General features: G+C 44.0%; 1 protein-coding gene across 1 annotated transcript in view; it reads left to right on the top strand.

The window, feature by feature from the left end:
* SLC4A8 (solute carrier family 4 member 8) overlaps positions 1-19,784 on the top strand; it is a 70,584-nt gene extending 50,800 nt beyond the window's left edge. Inside the window, exons 15-22 of the mRNA XM_024122887.3 lie at positions 2,669-2,774; positions 3,367-3,528; positions 6,576-6,689; positions 9,066-9,227; positions 10,133-10,384; positions 13,106-13,174; positions 16,461-16,634; positions 19,073-19,784. Coding sequence (XP_023978655.1) covers positions 2,669-2,774; positions 3,367-3,528; positions 6,576-6,689; positions 9,066-9,227; positions 10,133-10,384; positions 13,106-13,174; positions 16,461-16,634; positions 19,073-19,267 — 1,234 coding nt within the window. The 3' untranslated portion in view covers positions 19,268-19,784. The remainder of the gene's footprint in view (positions 1-2,668; positions 2,775-3,366; positions 3,529-6,575; positions 6,690-9,065; positions 9,228-10,132; positions 10,385-13,105; positions 13,175-16,460; positions 16,635-19,072) is intronic.
* The last annotated feature ends 577 nt before the right edge of the window (positions 19,785-20,361 follow it).

Raw genomic sequence — 20,361 nt, 5'->3', positions numbered from 1 at the left:
GAGGTGTGGAGAGTGACCTGTGCTCACACAGAGGCTTCTTGGTGGCGGCAGCAGCAGCCTTAGCGTCTCATGCCCGTCTCTGGGGTCCGCGCTGTTAGTCGCGGCTCGCGCCCGTCTCTGGAGCTCCTTTAAGCGGCGCTCTTAGTCCCTTCTCCTCGCGCACCAGGAAACAAAAAGGCAAGAAAAAGTCTCTTGCCTCTTCGGCAGCTCCAGACTTTTTCCCGGACTCCCTCCCGACTAGCCGTGGTGCACTAACCCCTTCAGGCTGTGTTCGCGCAGCCAGTCCTCTCCCTGCGATCCGACCGAAGCCCGAGCCTCAGCTCCCAGCCCCTGCCCGTCCCGGCGGGTGAGCAGACAAGCCTCTCGGGCTGGTGAGTGCTGGTCAGCACCGATCCTCCGTGCGGAATCTCTCCGCTTTGCCCTCTGTACCCCTGTTGCTGCGCTCACCTCCGCGGCTCCGAAGCTTCCCCTCTCCGCCACCAGCGAAAGGGCTTCCTAGTGTGTGGAAACTTTTTCTCCTTCACAGCTCCCTCCCAGAGGTGCAGGTCCGTCTTTCTTTCTTTCTTTCTTTCTTTCTTTCTTTCTTTCTTTCTTTCCTTTCTTTTTGCAGTTCGCAGGCCTCTCACTGTTGTGGCCTCTCCTGTTGCGGAGCACAGGCTCCGGACGCACAGGCTCAGTGGCCATGGCTCACGGACCCAGCCGCTCCGCGGCGTGTGGGATCTTCCCAAACTGGGGCACGAACTTGTGTCCCCTGCATCGGCAGGCGGACTCTCAAGCACTGCGCCACCAGGGAAGCCCTTGTCTCTGTTTTTTCTTGTTTGTTTTGTGCTACCCAGGTACGTGGGGAGTTTCTTGCCTTTTGGGAGGTCTGAGGTCTTCTGCCAGCGTTCAGTGGGTGTTCTTTAGGAGCAGTTCCACGTGTAGATGTATTTCTGATGTATCTGTGGGGAGGAAGGTGATCTCCGCGTCTTACTCTTCCGTCATCTTGAAGCTCCTCCTTGCTGCGTTGGGTCTTATTTGCTGAGTGTGGGCTTTCTCAAGTTGCGGCGAGCAAGGGCTACTCTTCGTTGCGGTGCGCAGGTTTCTCATTGGGGTGGCTTCTCTTGTTGCAGAGCACGGGCTCTAGGTGCACGGGCTTCAGTAGTTGTGGCTCGTGGGCTCTAGAGCACAGGCTCAGTAGTTGTGGCACACGGGCTTAGTTGCTCCGCGGCATGTGGGATCTTCCCGGACCAGGGCTCGAACCTGTGTCCCCTGCATTGGCAGGCGGATTCTTAACCACTGCGCCACCGGGGAAGTCCCTAAATAGACAATTTTTTAAGAGCAAGTTTTAGAATCACAGCAGAATTGAGCCGAAAGTACAGAGAGTTCCCACACACCCACTGCGCACACACGCACAACCTCCCCCACTATCAACATCCCTCACCAGAGTGGCATGTTTGTTGCAGTCAATGACACATCATTATTACCCAAAGTCCAGAGTTTACATTAGGGTTCACTCTTGGCATTGTACATTCTGTGGATTTTGACAAATGTATAATGACATATCTGCCACTATAGTATCCTACAGAATAGTTTCCCTGCCCTAAAAATCCTCTGTGCTCTTCATATTTATCCCTCCCCATCACCCAACACCTGGCAACCACTGATCTTTTTACTCCATAGTTTTGCCTTTTTCACAATGTCATATAGTTGTGATGAAACTGTGTGTAGGCTTTTCAGATTGGCTTCATTCTCTTTGTAATATGCACTTAAAGGTCTTGTATGTCTTTCCATGGCTTGATAGCTCATTTCTTTTAAGCACTGAGTCCATTGTCTAGATGTACTACAGTACATCCATTCACCTACTGAAGGACATCTTTGTTGTTTCCAAGTTTGGAATTGATTTTTTTATACCTAAATGTAGGACTTTATGGCTTTCCCTATTTTCATTATGTTGATTTCCTCCTATTGTTATTCCCTGTTGAGATCTCTTTGAATTTTAATTCTGTGATACTATATCCTTAGAAGGCATGCTCATTAAAATCAGAGATGAAACAAAAGTTGGTGGGAATGGCTGTATCAGTTGAGTATACTGGGAGCAGTTCAGGAGTGAAGCATGCTGCGACTGGGAAGCAACGTGGTGGCCAGACCAGATACACGTCTGGTCTGCTCTGGTTTGCATGCAAGACGAGGCCGGGGGAAGCCAGGGAATGGTCAAGATAGTGGGATATTACCAGGGATAATGTAGCTTCCATCATAATTCCAAGAGGCTCTGATTTTTAGAGCAAGAATGTGATGCAGGTTTAAGGAGCAAGATACTTAGGCTTGGGGAGGCTGTTGAGAGCTGAACGGCATATCCGGTCCTCCTTGCTATGTAGAGTGAATTTCATAGGAAGAGCCTAAGAGATAGAAACTAAGCAAGGAAACTACCACATCAGATGCCAAACTTAGTTGTCAGCACAATTTAACCCAAGACCCACATGCCGATTTGAGCCCAACTTTAGTAATGATTGACTGAAAAATCAGGGTGTGGTTGGGTCTCAATGAATAGGACCAACCTCAGGGATCTGAAGTGGGCAAAGGAGAAATAATGTGGGCTTTGGCAGTGCCTGTAGCCCTGTCATGGCTAGAAATGTTTAATTGAATACTTGGCTACTTCCCTTAGGAATCTTTTTTCTTCTCCCCTCAGCTGCAGATGTACTCTCCCAGAGAATCCAGACAATCACACCTTACAGTACTGGAAGGACCACAACATCGTGACAACAGAAGTCCACTGGGCCAACCTGACTGTTAGTGTAAGTCTGGGCGCTGCCAGGCGGCTCAGTCTTGTGACCACCAGGTTTAAGGGGATCTTCTAGGTAGAAGTGGAGTAGCCCTTCAGCAAGCTCTGGCATTTACAGAAATAAAGCTTTTTTAAAAATATTCTTACTGACTTTTTCCTTTCCCCTTCAAAATTCTCTCTGCATAAAGGAAAAGGAGGACTACCTCTCTCTTCTCTCCCACATGATCCCACCCAGTGACCCTGCACTCAGGATGTGGGCGGATGAAATCAGAGAGGGTAGGGGGGCACATCCAGGTTTTGTGGGGCTCGAAGAACATTCAAGTTTTGGAAGTCCTCTGTAATAAAAATAATACAGATTGCTAGGGCCCTCCTAGAACCTCGTGTTTTCTTGAGACAGTTTCGTTTCCTTTACAAAAGTGTTTTAGTTAGGACTCTAAGTAGTCACCCTACCTGCAAGCAAGAGCCCCACAACTACATGGAGGGCAAGTAGATGCTGCAGGCAGCCTGAGCTTCCCATCAACCGTGGGAAGACGGTGCTGGTGGACTCAGCAGCTATTTCCTCCCTCGTGCCTGACTTTCATCACCCAGAATACCTGTTCCTTCAGGAGTGCCAGGAGATGCATGGAGAGTTCACGGGCTCTGTGTGCGGCCACCATGGACCCTATACTCCCGATGTGCTCTTTTGGTCCTGCATTCTCTTCTTCACCACCTTCATCCTCTCCAGCACCTTGAAGACATTTAAGACAAGCCGCTATTTCCCAACCAGAGTAGGTAGCACGCTCTTGCATTTCTTTTGTGTTAGACTTCTAATATAACAGAGCCTGTTCTAAGCCTCCATGGTGCTTGTGAGTAGATTGGCAGGCGCTGAGCTCCAAATGACCTGATTTCGGAGGCCGTGGCCTTCTCTTCTTCCTGTGTCCAGCAGCCTCTTTCATAGATGTGTGGTGTGGGATGAGGGGTTAATACATAAGAGGTTTTGATTGAAAAGTGTCAGGTGAGTCTAAGGTGGTAATCGTGTTCTCTAAGAGTGATTAAGTCTCATTTCCAGCGTGCTGGGGCAGGTAGCGAGCAGTAGCTGGAGCTGGCTCCAGAAGATAGTAAATTGGGATGATTGCTTGGGATGTGTAGGGCACCCCAGAGTCTCCTCCCTGGGATGGCTCTGGCAATAGCTTATGAAATCACTGACTTGGTCTGCATGACGGTTTGAAGCCTCAACCGTCTCTCCCTGACGCAGATGGCATTATTTGTGTCGTGACTGGTTTTGGCAGGGTGGAATTAGAGGCCAAGCGTAGAGTGGCTAAAGGGGTCTTTGCTTTGAGGAGGAGATCAATCAGGAGGAAATGGCGGTTTTACTGCACGTGTGAGTCTTCAGTTGGGCGCCTTTGCAGAGCAGGATGTGTGAATGGGTGAGGGCTCAGTGGCTGAGGCATTTACTGTGCACACGTTCACGACGAAAACACAGTCTCAGACGTCAGTCAGCCTGCACAGTGGTTAAGGGAGGCACATATGGAATAAGTTCTGGGGCGTGTTTCCGGTCTGGACAAATTGCGAACAAGTGGCAGCTGTGTACTGACTACTTGCTCAGTCCCGGGTCGAGTGCTACGGGGGATGCAGAAGAAGTTTAAAATATGACCTCTGTAACATACACACTACTATATACAAAATAGATAAAATGACAAAGACCTACTGTAGAGCCCAGGGAACTCTACTCCATATCTTGTAATAACCTATAACGGAAAAGGATCTGAAAAAGAATATATATATGGAACTGAATCACTTTGCTGTACACCTGAAACATTGTAAATCAACTATCCTTCAATAAAGAAATAATAAAACAATCTGTAAAACATGTGAATTGTATCTCAATAAAACTATAATATGATTTTTAAAAATATATGGTCCCTGCCATCAGATAGGAAAGGGGAACCCATGAAGCAACCATGCCCATAGGAGACAGTAGTAAACAGTTAGATTCCATAAGGGCCATAGGAGTTCAGAGGATAGAAGGGCCCTGGGCCCCAGGCTGGTCAGGATGGGCTTCATGGTGGGGCAGCTACATTTTCAGAGAATTTATGTAACATTCAGAGGAGAACTAAGAAAACCAGGGAAAGGGAGCTGGAAACCTCAAGTTTCAAAGGAAAGCAAAGTCAGATGAAGGTGTCAGTGATGTTACAAGGGGCTAAGATATATTTGGTTCTATCTCGTTGGAAGTTCAGATTAAGGTGGGCACTGGGCATTTGAGGGACATTGTATTTTATTAAAGCTACACTAAACTATAGAGTGGGAGAGTCAGTCCCCTAAGGGACAAAATGGTGATAAGTGCTATGGAGCAAAATAAAGTAGGAAAGGAGTACAGGAAGTGCTGGGATGGAGGGTGGTGACCAATTTTAAGGAGGAGCATCAGAGAAGATCCGATGGGGAAGGTGATATTTGAGTGAACGTAAAGGAGGGAGCTACCCACAGGGTCACCTGGAGAGAAAGCAGTTGAGGCAGAGGGATGAGCAAGTATAAAGGCCCTGAGGTGGGAGTGAGTCTGGTGTGAGTAAGAAACAGCAAGGAGGTCTGTGTGGCTGGAGCAGAGTGAGTGAGCCAGGGAGCATTGGGGGCTGGGTCAGAGCAGTAAAGATGCCAGTGCGTGCGGGCCTCATGGGCCAAGAAGGGCTCTGGGTTTTTTAACTCAGTGAAATGAGGAGCCATTTCAGGGTTTGGATAGAGGAGTGATGTGACCTGACTTGTGTTTTAAATGATCACTCCAGCGGTTTTATTTTTTTTTAATTAATTTTTTAAAATTTATTTATTTATTTATTTTTGGCTGCGTTGGGTCTTCGTTGCTGCACATGGGTTTTCTCTAGTTGCGGAGAGCAGGGGCTACTCTTCGTTGCGGTGGGTGGGCTCTAGGCGTGCAGGCTTCAGTAGTTGTGGCCCTCGGGCTCAGTAGTTGTGGCTCGTGGGCTCCAGAGCGCAGGCTCAGTAGTTGTGGCACATGGGTCTTCGTTGCTGCACATGGGTTTTCTCTAGTTGCGGAGAGCAGGGGCTACTCTTCGTTGCGGTGGGTGGGCTCTAGGCGTGCAGGCTTCAGTAGTTGTGGCCCTCGGGCTCAGTAGTTGTGGCTCGTGGGCTCCAGAGCACAGGCTCAGTAGTTGTGGCACATGGGCTTAGTTGCCCCGCGGCATGTGGGATCTTCCCGGACCAGGGCTTGAACCTGTGTCCCCTGCATCGGCAGGCAGATTCTTAACCACTGCGCCACCAGGGAAGTCCCTCCAGCAGCTTTAAATAAGGACAGAGGCAGGGTTAGGAGTCTGCTGCGGCTACAGAGACAAGAGTTGCTGGTGCCTTTGATCTGGGTGGGAGCCATGGGGATGGTGAGAAGGGCTCAGATTCTGGGCATGAGCTGAAGGCAGAGCCAACAGGACTTTCAGATGGACTCGATGTTGGGTCTGAGAGAGAAGAGGAGTGGTGCTGCTGCAAGGTTCTTGGCTGGCACAGCTGGACCTTGCTGGTCCCAGGAAATCTTATCCCAAGTTCTCAGAACTATCCTCTAAATACTTGGCCGAGATGCTCTAAATAGAACTCCTCAGAGTTTGGAGTGTGTTCCGGTAGAGTTTGTCAGAGGATTCATTCTTCCCCATCCTATCCACACTTCGGGGATGAATTTGGGCATGTTAACAGTGTCCTGTTGTTTAAAAATGCTTGTATTAATTGAACCATAAAATTAAAGCATTCTTCTGAGGATGTTTAAGCCTTTCACAACACCTGAGTCTTTTCTATCGTATTTAACCTACTGAAACACGTCTCCAATCCTTTCTTGTGCCAGGTCCGCTCCATGGTGAGTGACTTTGCTGTTTTCCTCACTATCTTCACAATGGTGATTGTTGATTTTTTGATTGGAATCCCATCACCAAAGCTTCAAGTTCCCAGTGTGTTCAAGGTAAACAGATCTCAGGGTATTTGATGCCCCTACGTAGTTTCATAAAATCTGGTCCCAAGTTATTTCAGAGGCCTTTCCCCATCCTGATCATGAATTTTTTAGTCCTCTAAATCTGAACTTTGCTCCTTATGCCTCACCATTCAGAAAAGCAAACTCCTCAGGCTTGGCTGAGTTCAAGTCAGAAAAGTCAGAAAGTTTAACGTTGTTTAATGAGTGAAAAGTATTATTTATTTTCATTAATGCTACTTATTGTTTTTAATATGTGAAGATTTAAAACAATGGAATATGCGTATTTACATAAATATATACCAGAGACTGTGGAAATATGGGTCTCTGGAATAAGTCTGGTTAACAGCACTTCATTGAGCATCAGCTGTATAAGGGTATCAGGAAGGATGAAAAGGCTCTTTGTAGGCCTCGGTCCCGCCCCTCAAGAATCTTGCCATCTGAGGAGGTGAGCTGGCCCAGGAGCTTCATTCTCAGTCTAGGGCCCCCACCAGAGTAATCGTGACATCTCTTCAACCCTAATTCATTGTTTGTATATCTCTCTATAATCTATACTGTTTATCCAAAAACCAATACAAAAAAGTAAAACAAATGATCAAAACATGGGGACTCCAAATCTATTTCAGTTTGGGGGCACTAACTGAGTAAACTGAGAAGATGGAAGAGCTGAGCTCAGTTCCGTAGGTCCCCACAGGGTGGAGAGGAGAGAAAACCTGGGCATCCTCAGGGAGCGGAGAGGAGCCAGGAGAGGAGAGAATGCGGGAGGCTGGGGAGGAGGAGGGAGCCGGAACGTAGGCCGTTATCTTGTAAACACCCGGCACAGTCGGCCTTCGTCTTCTCTTTCTCTCTCTCTCTCTCTCTGAAGTAGGCCTGGTTAAAAATACCTTTTTCCATATTGCTTGAAAATTTTAAATTTTATTTTGTTAAATTCACTGAAATGCCACCAGTTAGAAATTGATGGATTAGAAAACACCCTCTTTGAAAATATATACGTCCTAGAATATGTCATTCTCACCTTTGTGTGAATGAGTGCAGTCAGCGTTTTCTCTAATACCTGGCTGAGGTCGACCCTGCGGGAGGAATGGATTTTGTATAAAAATAACTAATCTGGGAGCATTAAGAAGTCCCTGGAAATGTTCCCTGATGGGTAGACTTAAGATAGTCAGAAGGCACTGAATTTCTGGGACATCTGGGAAGAAGGCCTCTGGGAGGTAGGAGAGACAAGAGGGGAAATGGGAGAATGTCAAAGAAAGTGTTGCTCATTGGCAGGCCTCACTTTCAGGAAGCAGAGAAGAAATTTTCTTCCTTCTTCTCTTCCCTATTACACCACATGGCCCTCAGTGACCAAGACCCAATCTGAAGGCTAGTACTATTACTGATGGGGTAATGTCAGTCAGGGTTTAATAAGTTTTTGTGTTGACCTAACAATTTAACTACCACTTAGAACATTGTTACTAAGGAAACACAGATTCTGTAAACTTTCAGAACCTAAGCTATTCATAATTTGGGACTTGGTAACATTACTGAAGAGTCTTTGAATCCTAGAGTCATAACCAATATGGAACCAAATACTTTGGTTGTGATAGTCTTTGCTTTGTTCATTAAGTTTTGGTGAATTCTGGGCCAATTTGTACCCCTGGCCTTTTATCCTCCATCACTACTCGCCAAACAAAGTGAACTTTTCTTCCTCAGAGTACCTTAGCATTTTTTTGAGATCTAGGAGAGTTTAGGAATTTTACAAACACCCAAATAAGGTCTATGAACAGTGGTCTCTTACAGGGACATCGGAGAGGGTCCTAGATCACACAAGTCCCCAAGTTCAGCAGTCTTGGGCTCCTTTCTCAAGTCTCTAGTGCCTGGACCCCTGTTTCACTGCTGGTGGGAGGAGGTCCTTGGACCAATCCCCTGAAATTCCATGTAACTGGCTCTACGTTGCCTTTATTTGTTCTGTAGACATACATTATACGGCTTCTGGAGGGGAGCAGTGAGGAGGATAATCAAAGTTATTTATATTTGTCTTTGGAAGTCGTTAAATTCTTTTTTGACAACAGATTTTGTTGTTAATTATATTTTACTTGGGCTAATGTTGAGATAAAGTCACTTTTTCTGTACGCAGGGGTTTGGAGAGTAGGGGAAGGAAGTGAAGTAGTAATGAATATTCCATAAGAAGTTGACAACTGGGGACTGACTCTTTCAAAAGGGGATTTGGAACAAGGCCATAGATTTCCTGTATTTCATGCTTTTTTTTTTTTTAAAGGATTCTCATTCAGGAATAAAAATAATTGTGGTTGTTGTGATTCAGTTTGATCTGTTTTGCCCTAATGACTATAGTTAACTTAAAATACAAAAATCTTGTTTTTTTCCCTTTAGCCAACACGGGATGATAGAGGGTGGATTATTAGTCCCATCGGCCCCAATCCCTGGTGGACTGTGATAGCTGCAATTATCCCAGCTCTTCTCTGCACTATCTTGATATTCATGGACCAGCAGATCACAGCTGTCATCATTAACAGGAAGGAACACAAACTCAAGGTAACAAGAAGTTTTGACCTAGGACTAATAATGGCAGCCTATTATATTTTTTTAAAATTTAGGGTAAGCCTGTTTAGGTCAGGAACTGTAGAACCTGGATAAAATCAGTCGTGGAAGGAGCTCATATGGGGTTTCCAGGGTTTTCAATCCCTCCATTAATGACAAAGATTGGTTTGGAGATGAAAGTAGGGTAGAGCATGATCGTATGATGTGAAGGAAGCTTGGAGCCCATTACTCTTCTCTCAAACCTGTGAGGGAGGCTGGCGGGCAGAATTCCTGGTGATCCCCATGTAGCCACATGATCTGGGTCAGGCTTATGTTCCTGATGTTCAGGTCAGGGCTTGGGCCACTGTTTCCTAGAAACAGGTATTCTCTCATTGATGTCCATTATCGAGGTTTCCAGACTGAACCTTGAGCCCAAGGATTCTAGGAGGTAGGGTTGGTGCCAGTACATTTATTAGTAAGAGGCTTCATGCCTCATCTCTATTCCTTTCTTCCCTAGAGTAGGCAGCATCCATATTTGGCAAGGAATGGGGAGTGTTTATAGGAACCTGTTTATCTCTGACTCCTGTAGGGTCTACCCTCTAGAATGGTCAAGATGTGGCTTGGTCTCTGCTTACTCTGTCAAGAAAGGATGAATCTTTGAATATGTGAGACTAAGAGTGAGATCTGGGGGCACTTGAATAAAAATTGGATATTGGCATGTGTAAGACCAGCTAAGGTTTCTCTTTCTTCTCTGTTCCCTCCAAACCAGGAGGGGCTGGAAGACTCTGCTGGAATCTCTGGACCCCTTCCTTCTTATCCATACACTCCTTCCTGCTTTGGGCCTGAGACTCTTAGCTCACTGTCCTATGTCCCACTACAGCCAGCCCACTGATGGTGACGGAGACTCTGTTTCCCCACAGAAAGGATGTGGCTACCACCTGGACCTGCTGATGGTGGCCATCATGCTGGGTGTCTGCTCCATCATGGGCCTGCCCTGGTTTGTGGCTGCAACTGTCCTGTCCATCACACATGTGAACAGCCTCAAACTGGAATCTGAGTGCTCTGCCCCTGGAGAACAGCCCAAATTCTTGGGTATCCGAGAACAGAGAGTAACAGGCCTTATGATCTTTGTGCTGATGGGCTGCTCAGTCTTCATGACAGCTATATTAAAGGTAACCATTCATTCATTCATTAGGTAAATATTGAGTGCCTGATTTGTGCCAGGAATTCTGTTAGGTGCTGGGAATACAGCACTACGGCAAACAGATACACATACAAATACCTGCTCTGAAGGAATTTATTCTAGTGGGATAAGACAGATAAGATGTAGTTAAGAAAGTTAGTCAAGAAAGCAAACACGGTAATTACAGAATATGATGTGTGATAAAAGGAAATATATGGTACTCTCTGTGGTACTATAGAGAATTAAGGGGAGGTGTTTTAGTTACTGTGGTCAGAGAAGGTCTCTCTAAGGAGATGGTATTTAAGATGAGATGGAGCCAGCCATGCCATGGATGGTGGGAGAGGGCATGGGGGAAGGGAGAAAAGCAGTCTAGACAGGCCCTGAGGTGGGAAACAGTGATATGTGTTCTAGGAGATACCAGGGCTCAAGGGTGTTGAGTTAAGGCAAGAGCATTGAGACGAGATTGAAGAGTGGGCAGGGGCAGATCATGCAGGGCCTCGCTGACACTGGTAAAGGTAACCTTTGAAGGGTTTTAACAGGAGAGGGACATGATCCATTTAGTATTTTAAAAAGATCTCTCTGGCTGATATCTAGAGAATAAGTTTTTAGGGTTGAGGAAAAATAGAGGCAGAGAGACCGGTGAGTCTGTTACAGGTGAGAGAGGATGGTGGCTTGGATGAGGAAGTAGGTAGTAGGGCTGTATAGATATCTTGGAGGAGATCCAAAGGTCTTGCTGGTCGACTGGGTATGGAATGGGGTGAGGAAAATGGAAAAATCAAAATGCCTGCTAGGTTTCTGGCTTGACCATCTGTGTGGAGAGTGATGGCATTTAAGAGGGAGAAGACTGTATGAAGGAGGAAGTGATTTTGTAAGGGGTGGGCAGTGGTCAGATTTGAGTGAGGTGTCTGGGAGGCATCTGAGTGAAGAGGCTAGAGGAGGTTTCTGGACTAAAAATATAAATGTGGGAGTCAACAGCACATCGGTGGTATTGAAAGCCAAAGGAGTGGATGAGGGAGAAAGGTAGATATAAAAGAGGAGGCTAGAGAGAAAAGAAGAGTCTAAGGACAGCCGATGTTTAGAAGTTGGGTAGTGGAGGAGATAGCAACAGAGACTCAGAGGAGCTGCCAGAGGCGGAGGGGGGACACCAGGAGGCTGTGATGTCAGGGAAGCCAAGCAAGGGGAGTGATTGGTCAGAAGCTGTCTGGAAAGATGAAGACTAAATCAAGGCCATTGGGTTTGGCAACATGGAGGCCTAATGGGACTTGACAAGAGCAGATTCATTGGAACAGTAGAGCAGAAGCTGAATGACAGGGGCCGAAGAGTAAATAGGTGATGAGGAAGTAAAGGGCATGTGGGCAGACAACTCTTTCAAGAGGTTTTTTTCTGTGAAGTGGAACAGAAAAATGGGCAGTGGCTGGTGTGACGTGGGGTGAAAAGAGGATTTTTGGACAGATGGAGCCACCTTGAAAATGAGGAAAAAAAATTTTTTTTGTGGGTGTAAGACCTGCAGCTGGGAAAAATGGAATGAAAAGGAAAGCTCTATCTGCAAGCCCAAACCATTCTGGAGCACTTACTTATCTCCTTTGCCTCCTTTTCCCTCTTTTTGATGAATTGTCAACCACCTCAGCCTGCACTGCAAATGCTATTTAAGGGTGAGAAGTGGGAGAGGTGGGAAAGGATTCTGAACCATCTTCCTGTCCCCTTACCTTCCACTTAATCTTGCCACCTCTCCTCATGGCCCTGCCCCCTTCTATTCTCTGTCCCCAGCCCTAGGTGCCTCTGGTCTAGGTGCCATCTGGAGGAGCCCAAAGGTCGCTGCTCCTCTGGGAATGTAACCATGAAGTCCTGGTGGTGGGCACTGCCTGGCCTTCCTGTAACTGTCTCAGGGGGATTCTTTTAGGAAACCATTCAATAGTTCTTCCAACCAGGTTAGCACCAAATTGAGATGTCTACTCACTCTAGAGCTGGAGCAATGTAAAATCTAATGGGGATTTTCTAGTTCAAAGAAGAATTATGTTTGGGAATGTTCTTTAGCCTCAGAATAAAAGCAAGTCGAGTTTAGTCTTTGCAAAAAGACTTTCCTTGCCTTGATTCCATAGGCCTCATTACTCTACCTCATAAAGTTGCTCTGAAAATTACCTAGATTGATATAATGTGGTAAGTGTGTATGTATATTCAAGTGCAGTAGAGTAATGTTGATATTTCTCCCCAAATTATTCCTTCTCTGATAAGATAACCTCCCTACTCCTGCCCTCAAGTCTCTGGCTAATAAAATCAAATGTTATTAGTCTATATTAAAATACACCAAATCCCTGAGGAGATGATTCTGCGATTAGAAAAGATTTAAAAGGTTTCAGTTCTGTAAAAGAGATGTGTGTGTGTGTGTGTGTGTGTGTGTGTGTGTGTGTGTACCCATTTCCCTTGAGGAGGAAGAGCCAGATGGGGAGAAGATGTGAGACCTATGATTTAACCAGGACCAAATTACACTTACGTGTAATCATTTCATTTCAGGACAAAATGATTTTTATCATTGTCAGCTTCTGTTTTTGCTTCTACTTCTAAATCATGTAAAGGCAGCAGAAACGAATGCAGCATCTATGCAGTGATTTTGTGACTTCGCTTCCTTCTTGGAGATTTGGAAGTTTATATAATCTTGAGTGTGCTATGATACCAAATTTAATTTCTGGCCTTTCTGCCCTTTCGTCTTCAGTTTATCCCGATGCCGGTACTCTATGGAGTTTTCCTCTACATGGGAGTGTCTTCACTACAGGGAATTCAGGTATTGCATGGTTCAGCCAGGCAATGTCTTCTCTTGGTGAGCTCACCTGTCCTGACCAGGGAAAGACAGCCTCCCTAGGGGAGCACAAACCAGTTCTTGAGAAACCATTTCCTAGTCTTGCTGCTTCAGCTATTTTAGACATTTCTTTGGACATTGGGCAAAATAGGGTCATGTTGACATGAGTGCACAGAGACCTTCAGGGTGGCCTGACTCACTGTCATGGTTCCAGTCATTCGTCAGTTATTCAGCAGACAATTATCAGGCAGGTATTAAACACATTTTGTCAGATGCTGGTAAACTTAGATCTGAAAGGTTGGTCAAGAACCTAACTGGCTTCCACACATGGACAACACTAGGTTTAGTGCCAGGCTAAAGTGTGAGGCGGTGGGGGCGGGTTTAACTGGGGGTACATTGGTGAAGAGATTGGGGAGTCGTGGGAACTGCTCCAGGTAAGCATGTATTACTTCCTGTCACACTCTGCCTTTTCCCATATATCAACTCATTACTCTGAGTCCTTTGAACAGAGAGAATCAGGAGGTAACTTGGGTACCCAGATAATTTGATAATTTAGCCACTTCTTATACTGGTGGCTCGTTCCTCTTTGTTATTTTACAATGTCTAGTGGTCACTCTTATACACTGAGTTCTAATGTGACTTTGGGCAGGTTATTTATTTATTTAAAATTAATTTTTATTGGAGTAGAGTTGCTTTACAATGTTGTGTTAGTTTCTGCTGTACAACAAAGTGAATCAGCTATATGTATACATATATCCACTCTTTTTTAGATTTCCTTCCCATTTAGGTCACCCCAGATCACTGAGTAGAGTTCCCTGTGCTCTACAGTAGGTTCTCATTACTTATCTATTTTATACATAGTAGTGCATATATGTCAATCTCAATCTCCCGTTTCATCCTACCCTGCCCCCACCTTGGTGACCAAAAGTTTGTTCTCTACATCTGTGTCTCTATTTCTGCTTTGCAAATAAGTTCATCTATACCATTTTTCTAGATTCCACATATAAGCGATATTATACAATATTTGTTTTTCTCTTTCTGACTTACTTCACTCTGTGTGACAGTCTCTAGGTCCATCCACATCTCTGCAAATGGCACTATTTTGTTCCTTTTTATGGCTGAGTAATATTCCATTGTATATATATACCACATCTTCTTTATCCATTCCTCTGTCAATGGATATTTAGGTTGCTTCCATGTCCTGGCTGTTGTAAATAGTGCTGCAATGAACATCGGGGTACATGCATCCTTTCGAATTATGGTTTTCTCCAGATATATGCCTAGGAGTGGGATTGCTCGGTCACATGGTAGCTCTATTTTTAGTTTTTTAAGGAACGTCCATACTGTTCTCCATACTGGCTGTACCAATTTACATTCCCACCAACAGTGCATCAGGATTCTCTTTTCTCCACACCCTCTCCAGCATTTATTGTTTGTAGATTTTTTGATGATGGCCATTCTGACCGGTGTGAGGTGATACCTCATTGTAGGTTTGATTTGCATTTCTCTAATAATTTGTGATGTTGAGGATCTTTTCATGTGCCTCTTGGCCATCTGTATGTCTTCTTTGGTGAAATCTCTATTTAGGTCTTCTGCCCATTTTTTGATTGGGTTGTTTGTTTTTTTGATATTGAGCTGCATGAGCTATTTGTATATTTTGGAGATTAATCCCTTGTCAGTTGCTTCATTTACAAATATTTTCTGTCACTTTGAGGGTTATCTTTTCGTTTTGTTTATAGTTTCCTTTGCTGTGCAAAAGCTTTTAATTAGGTCCCATTTATTTATTTTTGTTTTTATTTTTGTTACTCTAGGTGGTGGATCAAAAAAGATCTTGCTGTGATTTATGTCAAAGAGTGTTCTGCCTATATTTTCCTCTAAGAGTTTTATAGTATCTGGCCTTACATTTAGGTTTTTAATCCATTTTGAGTTTATTTTTGTGTATGGTGTCAGGGAGTGTTCTAATTTCATTCTTTTATATGTAGCTGTCCAGTTTTCCCAGCACCACTTATGAAGAGACTGTCTTTTCTCTATGATATACTCTTGCCTCCTTTGTCACGGATTAGGTGGGCACAGGTGCATGGGTTTATCTCTGGACTTTCTATCCTGTTCTGTTTGATCTATATTTCTGTTTTTTGTGCCAGTACCATACTGTTTTATTCCTTGTAGCTTTGTAGTATAGTCTGAAGTCAGGAAGCCTGATTCCTCCAACTCCTGGGCAGGTTATTTAATCTCTCTGGGTCTCTGTTTTCCTTTTTATAATATAAGATGGTCATATTTTCTATATCCAGAATGTTATGAGATTTCATTTTTTAAAAAATAAATAAATGTATTTATTTATTTATTCTTGGCTGAGTTGTGTCTTTGTTGCTGTGCGCGGGCTTTCTCTAGTTGCAGCGAGTGGGAGCTACTCTTCTTTGTGGTGTGCGGGCTTCTCATTGTGGTGGCTTCTCTTGTTGCGGAGCACAGGCTCTAGGTGGGTGGGCTTCAGTAGTTGCAGCTTGTGGGCTCTAGAGCGCAGGCTCAGTAGTTGTGGCTCATGGGCTTAGTTGCTCCGCGGCATGTGGGATCTTCCCCAATCAGGGCTCGAACCTGTGTCCCCTGCATTGGCAGGTGGATTCTTAACCACTGCGCCACCAGGGAAGCCCCATGAGATTTCATTTTATCTTTTTACTTTTTAAGAAATATATATATTTTTTGAACATTTTATTTATTTATTTATTTGGTTGCGCTGAGTCTTAGTTGAGGCACGTGGGCTCCTCAGTTGTGGCACGCCAACTTTTTAGTTGCGGCATGCATGTGGGATCTAGTTCCCTGTCCAGGGATCAAACCTGGGGTCCCCTGCATTGGGAGCGCAGAGTCTTAACCACCGTGCCACCAGGGAAGGGAAGTCTCTATCTTTTTACTTTAAATAATCAGTGGAAAGCTCCAAACTCTGCAAAGAACAAATAAGAGATTTGGTCTTTTAAGCAGACAGATACCACTGGCTTATTTTGTTTTCATCACTCTCTGAGAAAGATCTCTCTCAGGAGCTACAGTGTGGGAGAGGAGAGAGAAAGCTGAACCCAGAATTAGAAGAGATAGGTTCAAATTTTGACTCTGTCACTTACCAACCTTGGGCAACTTACCTGTTCTCTTTGAGACTCAGTTTCCCCTTCTGTCAGGTGGAAACAGTGTTACTCACCTTTTGGAGCAGGTGATATAAGAGATATGAATGGGATTAATGAGGCCCAGAGAAACCACCTGAAAATAAATGCCAGTTCCCTCCTTTCAGTTCTTTGATCGTCTGAAGCTCTTTGGGATGCCTGCGAAGCACCAGCCAGACTTCAGCTACCTTCGGCACGTGCCGCTGCGCAAAGTGCACCTCTTCACCCTCATCCAGCTGACCTGCCTCATCCTGCTTTGGGTCATCAAGGCATCTCCAGCTGCCATTGTCTTTCCAATGATGGTGAGTTTAAAAAGGTATTATTCTTTATTTTTAAAAATAGTGATAAAATACACATAATGTAAAACTTACCATCTTCACTATGTTTAAGTGTACAGTTCAGTGGCATTAAGTACATTCACATTTTTTGTGCAGCTGTCACCACCATCCACCTCCAGAAGGTTTTTCATCTTGCGGAACTGAAACTCTGTACCGATTAAACAATAACTCCCCATTTCTCCCTCCCCTCAGTCCCTGGAAACCACCATTCTAGTTTCTGTCTCTGTGAATTTGACTTCTCTAGTTACCTCATGTGAGTGGAATCACAGTATTTTTCCTTTTGTGACTGTCTTGTTTCACTTAGCAATAACGTCTTCAAGGTTCATCCATGTTGTGGCATGGTGAGTTTTTTTGGATAACAGCCATCCTAATGGGTGTGAGTTGGTATCTCATTGTGGTTTTGATTTCCCTAATAATTAGTGATGTTGAGCATCTTTTCATGTGCTTATTGGCTATTTGTATACAGCATTTATTATTTGTAGACTTTTTGATGATAGTCATTCTGACCAGTGTGAGGCGATGCCTCATTGTGGTTTTGATTTGCATTTCTCCAATAATTAGTGATGTTGAGCATCTTTTCATGTGCTTATTGGCTATTTGTATATCATCTTTGGAGAAATGTCTATTCAAGTCCTTTGCCCATTTTAAAATAAGGTGGTATGTTTTATTGTTGTTGAGTTTTAGGAGTTCTCTATATATTCTGGATATTAATCCTTTATTGATGGTGAGTTTTTGTTTTTTGGTTGGTCTTTGCAGGAGCAGCATTATTTTGGGGACCTTGAGGTGTGGATGCATGTGTGTAGTAGTTTACCATGTTTACTTTTAAGGCTGCCTGTCTGTCTGTCTGAATTTCTTTTTCTCTCTCTCTCTTTCTTTCATATATCTGACATGGAGAGGACTCTTCATGTTTGCAGTAACTTGCATATTACCTCAAAGCAATATGGTTCCTATTTAGAATTTACTGCAATCAGAAGTGTCTATAGTGGTGGAAATGCACCATTTCAAGCCACTGGGAAAGAGGAAGAGGTTGGTCTAGCACTGATAAGTGACTGGGACATCCTTGCCTCTTTTCTAACTGAAGTAAGTGCTTTGGAAAGGAGACCAGGAAAGCTGAACTGTGTGGTTCAGCAACAGGTGACAACCTGTTTTCTAAAACTAGGGTGATGATTAAATTCTTGCCACCTGACCACCTCACTGTTCCATCTTGTCCTCTTGATGCCTTCCTGTCTCTGGCTCACTCTGTGTCATGAGGATGCTGAGATTTCAGCGGACTTTTTGAAAGTTACCCAAAGGGTGGGCCTCAGAAGGGAAAAGCCAATGAGGATAATGTCTGGTACTCATTTAGGTACTTTTGAACTCTGTCTTACTGGGAGAATATTCAAGGGTGAGGAATCTTCGGGGTTCTTTTCCCCTAATCTCCTAGATATATACCCTCTTGATGGGTTTCTCAATTTTGTCAGAATACATGTAGGGTTCTGCATTTGTGTGTTATGTTCAGGGCTTGAGTGTTTGGTTAAAGAAATAGCAAATTCCTGGCAACTTCTGGAAGGGATACTATGAATTTTGGCTTTATTGGGAAAATAGTCATTGAAATTAGGGAGAAATGAATTTAATTAGCCTGATTTGCCCCATGCCTGGTCCAGTCACCAAATTTAGCTGGTGAATACCAGTCAGTCCAGGCAGGTCATTCTGGGTTATTATTGGTTCTCCTTTGGCTGAAATGGCCCTCATGGGGAGAAAGTGGAGCAGCAGTTGAGATCCCTGGTCATTTCCATTGAGGAAGTTAGCTGTCAGATTTTAGATAAGTCACTTTCTCTCCCTGGGCTTCAGTTTCCTCATTTATAAAATGAGTGTCAAGCCAGGCCAGAGGGCAGAGACAAAAATCACTCGAGATCCATGAAGCAGGCATAAAGCAAGGATTTTGTGTGTAAATGTATAGGCAGAGGATCAGAGGAAATCCAGATGGTCCTTCAAGGCCCTCTCACCCCCTGGTGACCCGTGTTTGGTTTGAGCTTGGCTGGCCCCACCAAAACCATCTCCTGGAGAGGTTCGCCACCCGCAGGCTGCCCGGTAGCCCTTCCTGCTGGCCTCAAGCCAGGGGAATGCAGCTCTTAGGGCCATCTGCCGATGAAGAGTTTCTCTTTTCAATAAAGGAATTAAATTAGTTCAGTTAGGGAATCATTAAGTTGTAGGGTTGTTATGATGAGAGTTAAATAAACTATTGTGTAGAAAACACTTAACTTAGTATCTGGTTCAGAGAGCCTCAATAAAGGCAAATATTATGATTATTATGAGTTTGATTTTGCTTGACATGTTCTAGTCTTTTGTGAAAATAAGACTTTGCTTTTAAACTCCAGGGAGGAAATGAGCCCCTCTAATTCACTTTCTTTATTTTTCTTCAGGTTTTGGCCTTGGTCTTCGTCAGGAAAGTCATGGATCTCTGTTTCTCTAAGCGGGAGCTGAGCTGGTTAGATGATCTCATGCCGGAAAGCAAAAAGAAGAAGTTGGATGATGCCAAAAAGAAGGCCAAGGAGGAAGAGGTCATAGTTCTTGCACCAACTGCAGACTTTGGGGCAGCTTCAAATTACGGAACATAGGAAGGGCCACATGAAAAGTCAGCATGTCTCGAATTCCAAGGGTTATATTTAGGAGTGGGGAAGATTACTCCAAAGATATCCTTAGCAGATGTCTGTCCTTCATCTTCATATTTGATATCCAGTTGTTTTCCCTCTGTTTGTCTACAGTCTACTCATCAGGTTCACACTTAGAGTATGAACATGGAATCTGCTCTTATTATCAGATCAAATGGTTCATGTTCTCCCAAAGGTCTAATTTGACAAGTATACAAAACCTATTATTTTCCAAGAGTATTTGTTACGTACCTAACTGCAGATGTTGATGTGGTTCGCAAAGATAACTTGCATAGGACTTTCTGTCCTTCCTCATTTCCCTCAGCACTTGGCATCTGCCATCCACACAATGGACCTTCAATCAGTGGCCTATACGTGCAAAGAATGGATGTGTAACAAAATGAAAACACCAGTCCAAGAATGAGCCTGAAAGTATTTCCAAATACAGTTAGTGCCTGAAATAGTGTCCTTTGAAATTCATTTTAAAGGAATTTTTTTCCTAAAATCTTGAATTTTAAAAATCTTGTATTATTTTTTCAAGCATTATTGAGATATAACTGATATATAATATAGTGTAAGTTTAAGGTGTACAATGCAATGATTCGATATATGTATATACTGTGAAGTGATTACCACAATAGGGTTACTTAACACATGTATCACCTCACATACTCACATTTGTGTGTGTGTGTATGTGTGTGTGTGGTGAGAAATTTTAAAATCTAATCTCAGCAATTTTCAAATATACAATAGAGTATTGTTAACTATAGATACCATGCTGGATATTATATCCCCAGAACTTATTCAGCTCATTGACCACCTACACCCATCCCTGCCCCCTACGCCTGGCAACCACCAGGCATTTCTGCTTTCTGTTTCTATGACCTCAGTTGTTTTAGATTCCACATGAAAGTGAGATTATACAGTATTTGTCTTTCTCTCTCTGACTTATTTCACTTAGCATAATGCCCTCAAATTTCATTCATGTTGTTGTAAATGGCAGGATTTTCTTCTTTTTTATTGGCTGAATAGTATTCCATTTTGTGTGTGTGTGTGTGTGT

This window comes from Physeter macrocephalus, chromosome 6 (genome assembly GCF_002837175.3).
Source record: "Physeter macrocephalus isolate SW-GA chromosome 6, ASM283717v5, whole genome shotgun sequence".
Lineage (NCBI taxonomy): Eukaryota > Metazoa > Chordata > Mammalia > Artiodactyla > Physeteridae > Physeter > Physeter macrocephalus.
This window is presented reverse-complemented; position numbering and strand designations above follow the sequence as displayed.